The sequence below is a fragment of the Monodon monoceros genome, unplaced genomic scaffold (assembly GCF_005190385.1).
Source record: "Monodon monoceros isolate NGI ecotype Baffin Bay Population unplaced genomic scaffold, NGI_Narwhal_1 Super_Scaffold_12, whole genome shotgun sequence".
Taxonomy (NCBI): Eukaryota; Metazoa; Chordata; class Mammalia; order Artiodactyla; family Monodontidae; genus Monodon; species Monodon monoceros.
In genome coordinates, this window is record NW_021703768.1 from 109543866 (window position 1) to 109556162 (window position 12297).

General features: G+C 37.0%; 1 protein-coding gene across 1 annotated transcript in view; it reads right to left on the reverse strand.

Annotated features, from left to right (window-relative positions):
- MEIKIN (meiotic kinetochore factor) overlaps positions 1-12297 on the reverse strand; it is a 113230-nt gene that overhangs the window by 38860 nt on the left and 62073 nt on the right. Inside the window, exon 11 of the mRNA XM_029216812.1 lies at positions 8579-8698. Within this exon, the coding sequence (XP_029072645.1) occupies positions 8579-8698 (120 nt within the window). The remainder of the gene's footprint in view (positions 1-8578; positions 8699-12297) is intronic.

Genomic DNA, 12297 nt, shown 5'->3' on the forward strand with positions numbered 1-12297 from the left:
AAATGGTATAGCCATTTTGTAGGATAATTTGGTGATTTCTTACAAAACTAAACATACTCCTACCATTTGATCTAGCAATTTCACTCCATGGTATTTATCCAAATCAGTTGAAAACTTATGTCTACACAAAAATCTGCACATGGATATTTACAGCAGCTTTTATTCATAATTGCTAAAACCTGGAAGCAACCAAGATGTCTTTCTATGGGTGAGTGGATAAATAAACATCCAGACAATGGAATATCACTCAGTGCTAAAAAGAAATGAGCTATTAAGTCTTGAAAAGACATGGAGGAACCTAAAATGCACATTACTAAGTGAAAGGAGACAAACTGAAAAAGCTACATACTGTATGTTTCCAACTATATGACATTTTGGAAAAGGTAAAACTATGGAGATAATTAAATTAAAAGATCAATGATTGTCAGGGGTAGGTGAGGGGAGATGAATAGGTAGAGCACAGAGGATATTTAGGGCAGTGAAAATACTCTATACAATACTATAATTATAGGCGTACCTTGTTTTATTGCTCTCTGCTTTACTGCACTTTGCACATACTGTATTTTATTTACAAATTGATGTTTTGTGACAACCTTGTGTTCAGCAAGTCTACTGGTGCCAGTTTTCCAATAGCATTTGCTCACTTCATGTTTCTGTGTCACATTTCGGTAATTCATACATATTTCAAATATTTTCATTATTATATTTGTTATGGTCATTAGCGATCAGTGAACTTTGATTATTATAATTGTTTTGGCATTTTTTAGCAATAAAGTATTTTTTAATTAAGTTTTTTTAAATTTAATGCTACTACACACTTAAACAACTACAGTATAGTATAAATATAATTATATATGCATATAATTTTATATGCAAGTTTTCTGAAACCAAAATACTTGTGTAACTCACTTTATTGTGATATTCACTTTATTGCTGTGGTCTGGAACTGAACCTGCAATAACTCTGAGGTATGCCTGTAATATCATTATACTTTTGTCCAAACCCACAGAATGTACAACACCAAGATTGAAGTCCAATTTAAACTATGGATTTGGGTGATTATGATATGTCAATGTAGGCTTATTCTTGGTAAAAAAATGTACCATTCTGGTGAATGATGTTGATAATGGTTATGGCTATGCATGTGTGGGAGTAGTGAGTATATGAGAGATCACTGAACCTTCCTCTCAATTTTGCTATAAAACTAAGACTTCTCTAAAAATTTTTTTAAGTAAAAAGATGCAAAAATATACACCATGCTAACAACAGTCAAAAGAAAGCTGGAGTAGCTATATTAGTATCAGACAAAGGAGATTTCTATGCAAAGAATATTACCAGGGATAAATAAGGTCTTTCATGATATAGGGGTGAATTAATCAAGAAGACATAACAATCCTAAACACTGTAAATGTTTATACACCTAGTAACAGAGCTTCAAAATATGTGAAACAAAAAAGAATAGGACTAAAAGGAGAAATAGAGAAATCTACCATTATAGTACGAGATTTCAATACCTCTTAATAATCAATAGACCAAGTAGGCAAAAAATTAGCAAGGATATAGTCAACTTGAACATCATTACCAATCAATCTGACCTGATTGACATTTATAGACCACTTTACCCAACAGAAGCAGAATACACATTATGCTCAAGTACACACAGAACATTCACCAAAATAAACCATATTGGTTATAAAACATGTCTCAACAAATTTAAAAGGATTCTAGGCATATAACGTATGGTCTCAGACCACAATGGAATGAAATTAGAAATCTGTAACAGAAATATCTCTGGAAAATTTTCAGATATTTGGGTAATAGAACACTTCTAAAAGCCCATGGATCAAAGAATAAATAAATAGGGGAAGTGGAAAGTATTTGAAGTGCATGAAAATGAAAACACAGCATGTCAAAACTTGTGGGTTGCTGCTAAAGCAGTAGTTGAAGGAATTGTGTAGCATTAAAACCTATATTAGAAAAGAAGAAAGGTCTCATATCAATGACCTCAGCTTCCACCTTAAGAAAGTGAAAAAAGAAGAGCTAATTAAACCCAAAGTAAGCAGACTAAAGAAAATATCAGAGCAGAAACCAGGTTGTTTAGGGAAAAAAAAAAGAGAGAAAACACAAATTATCAATATCAGGAATGAGAAAGATTACATTACTACAGATGCCAATATATTAAAGAATAATAAGAGATTATAAATATTTGACAATAAATGAATAAGTTTATAGAAAATGGACAAATTCCTTGAAATACACAAACTACCAAAGTTCACTCAAGAAGAAAGAGATAAGTTGAATAGCCCTAAAGAGGTTGTAACTATAGTTTATTTCCTTCCAACACAGAAAATTCCAGGCCTAGACAGCTTCAATAGTGAATTCCACCCAACATTTAAGGCAAAAATAATACTATCTCTTTTCCAGAAAATCGAAGAGGAATACTTCCTGACTTGTTCTATGAGGTTATCATTACTCTGATACCAAAACCAGACATACACATCAAAAGAAAATAAAAGTACAGACCCTCATGAACAATGATGCAAAAATTTAAGCAAATCAAATCCAAAAATATATAAAAATACACCACAACCAAGTAGGGTTTATCCTAGGATGCAGAGTTGATTTAACATAATGTCAATCAATATATCATATTCAATTCACAATCATCATCAATTCACCATATTAACAAACTGAAAAAGAAAAACCCTATGATCACCTTAAAAGACACAAGAAGTACCTTTGGCAAAAATCCAACATCCATTCCTGATAAACTCTCTCAAGCATATTAGGAATAGAAGGAAACTTCCTCAACCTAAGAAAAACCTACAGATAATATCATACTTAATAGTGAACTACTGCAAGGATGTCTGCTCTCCCTACTGCTCTCTCTCAACATTGTACAGGAGGATGGAGCCAATGCAATTATGCAAGAAAAAAAAGGCATCCATATTGGAAAGGAAGAAGTAAAACTGTTTTTATTCACAGATGACGTAATTGCCTATGGTCTAATGGAACCTTTAGGGGAAGAAACTACTAGAGCTAATAATTAAGACTAGCAAGTTTACAGTACCTTTGTTATGAACTGAGGGTTTGTGTCCCTACAAAATTCATATGTTGAAGTCATAACCCTCAATGAGACTGTATTTGGAGATAGGGTCTATGAGAGGGTGATATGAGTTCATAAGGGTGAGGCCCAAATCTGAGAGGTCTGGTGCCCTCATAAGAAAAGGAAGAAACACCAGAGCCCTCTCTTTCTTTGTGCAAAGAGAGAAAAGACCATGTGAAGTCATAGCAAGATGGTGGCCATCTACAAGTGAGGAAAAGAGCCCTATCAGGAACTGAATAGGCCAGCACTTTGGTCTTGGACTTCCTGGCCTCCAGAACTAGGAAAAAATAAACTTCTGTTGTTTAATCCCCCCCAGTCTATGGTATTTTGTTATGGCAGCCCAAGAAGACTAATATAATAATCAAATACAAAAAAAATGTGTATTTCTATATGCTAGCAATGAATAGTGAGAAACTGAAATTAATAGCATCAAAAATATGAAATATTGAAATTAGGTGAGAAATAATAATATCAGGTGGGAATAATGACCTGTGCAGTAAAAATTACAAAATATTTCGGAGAAATATTGAAAAACACCTAAATAAATGGGCAGATACGCCTTTTTCTTAAGATGGGAAACTCAATCTTGCTATGATGTCAATTACCCTCAAATTAATCTACAGATTCAATGCAATCTTAATCAAAATCCTGTCAGGGTTTTGTTTTTTTCTTTTTTTGTAGAAATTGACAAGCTGATCCTAAAATTCATATAGAAATGCAAAGGACCTAGAATAGCCAAAACAACTGAAAAAGAATAACAAAGTTAGAGGGGTAACACTATCTGATTTCAAGAATTACTATAGTGCCACATTATTCAATATTGCATGGTATTGGCATAAAGGTAAACAAGTAGATGAATGGAACAATATAGAGAATTCAGACACAAACCCATACATATATAGGGATAACTGTTTTTCAGCAAAGATGCAAAGGCAATACAGTGAAGAAAGGATAGCATTTCCACAAATGGTGCTAGAATAACTGAATGTCAATATGCAAAAAAATGAACTTGAATCCGTACCTTACATCATATAATAAAATTAATTCAGGGCTTCCCTGGTGGCGCAGTGGTTGAGAATCTGCCTGCCAATGCAGGGGACACGGGTTTGAGCCCTGGTCTGGGAAGATCCCACATGCCACGGAACAACTAGGCCCGTGAGCCACAACTACTGAGCCTGCGCATATGGAGCTTGTGCTCCACAACAACAGAGGCCGCGACAGTGAGAGGCCTGTGCACTGCGATGAAGAGTGGCCCCCACTCACCGCAACTAGAGAAAGCCCTCGCACAGAAACGAAGACCCAACACAGCCAAAAATAAATAAATAAATAGCGTTCCCTTAAAAAAAAATTAATTCATAGGCATAAGTGTAAAACTTTAAACTATAAAACTTCTAGAAGAAAACATAGAAGATCGGACTTCCCTGGTGGCACAGTAGTTAAGAATCTGCCTGCCAATGCAGGGGACACAGGTTTGATCCCTGGTCTGGGAAGATCCCACATGCTGAGGAGCGACTGGGCCTGTGCGCCACAACTACTGAGCCTGTGCTCTAGAGCCCGCAAGCTACAACTACTGAGCATGTGTGCCACAACTACTGAAGCCCACGTGCCTACAGCCCATACTCCACAACAAGAGAAGCCACCACAGTGAGAAGCCTGTGCACTGCAACGAAGAGTAGCCCCCACTCGCTGCAACTAGACAAAGCCTGCATGTAGCAATGAAGACCTGACGCAGCCAAAAATAAATAAATAAATTTATTTATTTAAAAAAAAAGAAAACATAGAATATCTCTGTGACCTTGGGTTAGGCAAAGATTTCTTAGATATGACAACAAAGGCACACCCCATTAAAAAGCTGACAAGTTGGACTTTGTTGAAGTTAAAAATTTATATTCTTCAAATGACACTGTTTCACAAGCAACTACATGTTTCAAACACTGCTAGTGGAAATGTAAAATATGATAGAACCACTTTGGAAAACAGCTTGGCAATTTCCACTCTTAGATATCTACCCAAGAGGAAAGAAAATATACATCCATACTGTAAAAGAAAGTATATTCTGATACTTGTTAAAACAATAAGGAAGACTTTATTCAAAACTATTGTAATAGGGGTACTGCAATAGGAGAGAGAGATTGGGTCCAACTCCAAATACAGCAAAGACAGCTGGGGATTTATAGCCAATGAAGAGAGTGAAGTCATCAGAGGATGGAAAACTGCTATGAGGAGACATCAAGGGTACGGGGATTCTTGCTAAACTGATCTGTGATACTATGATTTACGATAGGAAATATATATTTGGTCTTTGCCCGCATTTCTGGTATAGAGCTCCTAAAACCCTTGGAATTTTCTAAGTGATGAGAGCAATGAGGTATCTTTTGTTACATTAATAAAGTGACTTTTGAACTGCACTTAAGGATAAGGGACTTCCCTGATGGTGCAGTGGTTAAGAATCCACCTGCCAATGCAGGGGACACAGGTTTGAGCCCTGTCCGGGAAGATCCCACATGCCGTTGAGCAACTAAGCCTGTGTGCCACAACTACTGAGCCTGCACTCTAGAGCCTGCGAGCCACAACTACTGAGCCCACGTGCCACAACTAGTGAAGCCCACGGACCTAGAGCCCGTGCTCTGCAACAAGAGAAGCCACCACAATGAGAAGCCCACGCACCACAACGAAGAGTAGCCCCCGCTCACCACCACTAGAGAAAGCCTGTGTGCAGCAAGAAAGACCCAACATAGCCAAAAAATAAATAAATAAGTTAATTAATTAAAAAAAAAAAAAAAAAGGATGGGCTGGTTGCCAGGGAAACCAGCTATGTGATTACAGGGTTGGAAATTTCAGGCCCACACCATAACCTCTCCTCATAAGGGAAGAGAGAGAAGCTAGAGGTTGAATGAATCACCAATGACCATTGATTTAATCAACCATGCCTGTGTAATTAAGCCTCCATAAAACTCCAAAAGTACAGGGTTCAAACAGCTTCTGGGTTGGTGAGATTTGGGGAGAACAGCACTCCAAGAAAAAGCATGGAAGCTCTGCACCCTTTCCTCATACCTTGCCCTATGCATGTCTTCTATCTGGCTGTTCCTTAATTATATCCTTTTATAATAAACCAGTAATTTAGTAAGTAAAATGTTTTTCTGAGTTCTGTGAGCTGCTCTAAAAAATTAATCAAACCCAAGGAGAGGGTTGTGAGAACCTCTGATTTATAGCCAGTAAGTCAGAAGTAAATGTAACAACCTGGACTTGTGACTGGAGTCTGAAGTCCAAGAATGGGGTCATAGGAACCTCCAATTTGTAGCCAGTCTGTCAGAAACATAGGTAATAACCTGGGCTTGCAATTGGTGTCTGAAGTGGAAGGTGTTCCTGTGGGACGGAGTCTTTTATCTGCAGAATCTGATTCTATCTCTGGGTAGATAGTGTCAGAATTGGGTTGAAATCTATGATACCCAGCTGGTGCCTGGAGCATCGCTTGTTGGAAGTGTGGGGAAACCCTCCACATTGCACACTCGTTGAAATTGGGTCCAGGAACCGAATTAGACTTAATAGGCCAGGCTGCTAAAGGCAGCCAGGGTGATCAGGTATCAGGGGTGGGGAACTCTCTCTACACTGATGTAGCAGAATTCTTGCTAAAACTGTATTCAAGGATGGACACAGAAGCCCAAGGTCAAGGCCAAGTTGAGAAGAGGGCTCAGAGTAGCCTAACTCAAGTTTGATCAAGGAGAGATTCTTTGTCAATACAAATACTTGTACACAAATGTTCCCAGCAGCTAAACAATCTGAATGTCCATAAATAGGTGAATGGTTAAATAAATTATGGTATACCATGCAATGGAATACTACTTAGCAATAAAAAGGAACAAACTATTGATACACTCAACAACATGGCTGAATCTCATAATTATGCTGAGTAAAAGAAGACAGACCAAAAAACTCTCCCTCTCTCTCTCTCAGTCTCTCTCTCTCTCTCCCTCTCCTCCTCCCTTCCCCCTCCCCCCCCACCCCCCTCTCTCTCTCTCCTCCAAAATCCAATCTATAATGACAGTAACTAGATCAGTAGTTTCTTAGGGAGCAGAGGATGGGGCAGGAAGAAAGAAATTATAAAATGGTAGGCGGAAATTTTGGTGATGGATATTTTCACTATCTTGATTGTGGTGGTTGTTTCAAAGGTGCTTACATACGTAAAAACTTCTAAATTGCACACTTTAAATATGTGCAGTTCATTGCATGTCAATTATATTATACCTCAATAAAGAATGTTTTTTTAAAAAAGCAATAGTTCTGGGCTTCCCTGGTGGCGCAGTGGTTGAGAGTCCGCCTGCCGATGCAGGGGACATGGGTTCGTGCCCCGATCCGGGAAAATCCCACGTGCCGCGGAGCGGCTGGGCCCTTGAGCCATGGCCGCTGAGCCTGCGCGTCCAGAGCCTGTGCTCCGCAACGGGAGAGGCCACAACAGTGAGAGGCCCGCGTACCGCAAAAAAAAAAAAAAGGCAATAGTTCTCAGTTTCAACTGGGATCTCAACAATGGGCTATAATCTTGGTTTCCCTAATTCTTCCATTCCCCCAAACTCCTATTTCAAACTATTTTTACTATCCTTAAGCCTCTTACCCTATATTCTTTCTTTCTCTTACTCTCTTTCTCTGAAGATTATCCCTCAAGATGCCTCTAGTCTCAGACTTTTACAATCTGCTCTCCACCCCTGGAGCCAAAATAAACTTTATACAAGAACATTTGATATATCCTGTTTACAATCCCTTGCCAGCCCCACCTCAAGAAAAAATCCAAATTCCTTAACATGGATTATAAGACTCTCTTTGATACTGGCCCCTGTTGATCTCTACAATCTCATCTCCAGCTTTCTCCTCACCACCTGCATCCCCACCTTCACTCCAGGGTCACAGTGAAAAGATCTAGCTGCAATGAACCACTGCCCATCCCTAAATTCTGCCTCTTAATTTCTTTTTCTCTCTGCCTCTTTGTCTTATTCTTTATCTCTGTCTCTCTTGTCTGCCCTCTCTCCCCTTCTTTCTGTCTCTTTCTCTCTCCCTCTCTCTCTTCTGTTCTTCTCTCTTTTTCTGGTCATCCTCTTTCTTTACTCCCACCCCACACCCCATGGCCCTTAGAGTTATGAGTTTTATTAGTGGATCATAGTACTTCCATATATTCATTCTAACACAACTAGGTTGATGTCTACAATTTATATGCACAGACAAAAACTGAGTTTTGGATTCAAGTAGGATAATACTATTTCCTCTAGTTGTTTAATATCCCTAGGTCCTGATGATGCAAAGTGTTTTGGCTGTGGCAGCCTAATATCCTTTATTTGGAATTATATCTGATAGCTGACTCCACAAGTAGATGATGTTAGCCTCAACTGAGTTACAGATCTCTTAAAGTATCTCATATACAAAGTATCCAATATAACAGTAATTATTTCTTTAAGTAAGTGAAGGAAAATTTGAAAATACTACCTCATTTGAAGAATTTTCTTGCAAAGTTGACACAGGAACAATTTCATTTGAATTAACATAATTGCTGACATTTGGAAACAGTTCTTCAAAAGATGTTTTTTGCACTGAGGACAAATCAATCTATAAAAGAATATATTACTCTTTTGTAGAAGCTCAATGTGGCAAAAACAATATTTTTAATTAAAGGAAAGTTGAACTACTCTCTCAATAGAATGATTTTCTTGTGAACTTGACATATGAATAATTTTATCTGAATTAATATAATTGCTGATATTTAGAAATACTTCTTCAAAAGATGCATGTTTAACTGGGAACAAGTGAATCTATAAAGAAGAATACAAGGCTCCTTAGCTTTAAAATTATTTTTTAAATAGGAATTTTCGTTTGCTAAAGTACAATTTAATTTTTATATATTAAGTACCTACTAAATGAAATTCACATACCCAGCAACTACACCTCATGGAATAATTTCTCCTGCTCTTCCCTTAACTGTCAGCCTTCCCCAGTGTTCTACCCTTGCCTTCTTTTTGCCTGCCAATTGTACACTAGAGATTTTTAAATCTCTTTCTCTTTCCTGAGCACCATAACCATATCATTATCAGGTTACTTAAATCACCACATACTTCTACATCAAATTCAAAATATTTAAAACCAAAGTCATGATCCATACTCTTTAGTTTGGGATTCCAAGAAGCTTTGTCATGTTGACTATCTAGATCAGACTAGGTCTGGCCTGAACCTAGGCTACACCACATGTATGTGTGCCCAAAATGAATTATCAACTGCGCTGGGTAGGGAGTGGGGGGGCATCTGCCTTTGCCTAGCTCCTCTTCCTTGTAGGGGGACAGAACAACTTCAGGCCTATCAATGTGTATCTTGAAACAGTGTTAGGAAGGTCACATTAAAGTGAGGCCCTAGAAAATGAAAATCTCCAGAAATCCTTGAGTCAACTGGCCTCCTTTCAGTGTAGTCAGCCAAGGAATGACAGCTTGGAATTGAGGGGAATCTATATGCCTCATTTGGTGTAGAAGAACCAAAGGGCAATTAGTCTCAGACTCATTTGGTAACAAAATGTAAACCTTAAAATGTTAAGCCATTAAGTGTTCTCAAAAGTATTTTTATTTATTAAAAGACACTGGTATTTACCTACAGAATGGGAGAAAATATTTGAAAATCCTTTATCTGATAAGGGTCTAGTATCTAGAACATATAAAGAACACTTACAACTCAACAATAAAAAGACAAATAACCTAACTTTTAAATGAGCAAAGGATCTGAGTAGACATTTCTCCAAAGAAGATACACAAAGGGCCAATAAGCTCCATTACAAAATCACAATGAGATACAACTTCACACCCAAAAAGATGGATGATAGTAAGTGTTGGTAAGAATATAGACAAATCAGAACACTCATACACTGCTGCTGGGAATGTAAAACTATTCAACCACTCTGGAAAACAGTCTATCAGTTCCTCTAATGACCAACCATAGAGTTACCTTATAACCCTTCAATTTTACTTCTAGGTATACATTCAAGAGAAATGAAAACATATATCCACACAAAAGCTTGTACCTGGGTGTTTATGGCAGCTTTATTCATAATAGTCCAAAGGCAGAAATAACCCAAATGGCCATGAACACAATAGAATATTGTTTGGCCATGAAAAGGAAAGAAGTACTGATACCTTGAAAACATTATGCTAAGTAAAAGAAGTCAGTCACAAAAGACTACATATTATATGATTTTATTCATATAAAATGTCCAGGAAATCTACTGAGATGGAAAGCGGATTAGTGGTTTCTTTGGGCCAGATAGTGGGATGGAGGAATAAGGGGATAATAGTAATGGTTAAAGGGTACAGGGTTTGTTTTTAAGGTGATAAAAATGTTCTAAAATTGACTGGGGTGATAATGGCACATATTTGTGAATATACTAAAAAACGCTGAAATTTATACTCTAAATAGGTGAACTGTACCTCAATAAAGCTGTTTTTAAAAGTCCACCACAAAAAAAGTATTAAACATACAGTTACCATGTAACCGATTAATTCTTTTTCCACTTATAGGTACATACCCAAGAAAACTGAAAACATATATCCATACAAAGACTTGTACACGAACACTCATAGCACTATTATTCATCCAAATGCCCATAAACTGATGAATTAGAAAATAAAATGTGGTATATCCTTATAATGGGATATTATTCAGCCATAAATAAGGAACAAGGTACTGATAAATGCTGTAACATGGATGAATCTTGAAAATATTATAAGTGAAAGCAGCTAGACACAAAAAGGCCACATACTGTATGATACAATTTCTATGAAATGGCCACTTATTAATAAGCAAACCTAAAAACACAGAAAGTAGATTAGTAATTTCCAGGAGCTGAAGGGTGAGATGGGGGGAATGGTAAGTGACTGCTAAGGGGGTGATGAAAAATGTTCCTAAAAATGTTCCTGAATGTTCCTAAATTAGGGGTCAACGGCTGCACAACCTTCTGAGTATACTAAAAGTCACTGAATTCACACTTTAGCAAGGTGAATTTTATAAAATGTGAATTATAGCTTAATTTTAAAAAGATGTTGGTATTTACAAAATAGTCAAAAGATTAGTTTTGTAGGGGAAAAAACTCATTTTTAAACACTTATTTATCATATATACATTTTAACCCAAAATATAAAACAAAAATGAATAAAAAATGAAAGTCATTTTCTGGAAAAAGTATTTATCTTTAGAACACTGGAAAGATTATGAGCAGAGTGTTCACAGAAATCTTTTCCCCATCTTGAAAAAGTGATCTTTGGTTAACTCTCCAACTCTGTTCCACTAGGATAAAGGTAAGAATGTCAACTGTATTACTAGGTAACATTGCTTAGGGTAAAAATGGTATCTGATTGAGAAATTGCATCTGGACTGGGAGGAACTATACGCACACTATAAGTAAATAAATACCAGAAAAGGCACCATATTTTGGGCTTCCCTGACTCTTGTAATTAGGCATATCCCTTGTGGGGACCCTGGAAGCTGCGCCTATGTGTTATTACAAAAGATACTGGATCTCATCTCCTTGTATCTGAGCTGTCCCCAGACTGCTATATAAGCTACTACATGGACTTCTGTGAGGACTGCTCCTGCTGAAGAGGAATATCTGATCCTGCTCTACTGTATACCTGCTGTATACCTAAACAGCTGTATACCTGCTGTTTAGTTGAACCTAAGAAGAACCCCGGGTGGGTAAGAGCTAAATTATAGATTCTTAGAAGAAAACACAGGGAGAAACCTTCATGACACTGCATTTAATAATGAATTCTTGGATATGACACAAAAGCAAAGGCAACAAAAACAACAACAACAAAAGATAAACTGGACTACATAAAAATTTAAAACTTTTCTGCATCAAAGGACACTATCAACAGAATGAAAAGGTAACCCACAAAATAGGAGAAAATATTTGCAAACCATATATCTGATAAGGGGTTAATATCTAGAATATATAAAGAACTCCTATAACTGAACAACAAAAAAATAAACAACCTGATTTTTTAAATGTGCAAAGAACTTGAAAAGACACTTCTCAAAAGAAGATATAAAAATGGTTAATAAGCATATGAAAAGATGCTCAACATCATTGGCCATTAGGGAAATACAAATCAAAACCACAAGGAGAGAGAGGAGCTTCAAGATGGTGGAGGAGTAAGACGTGGAGATCACGT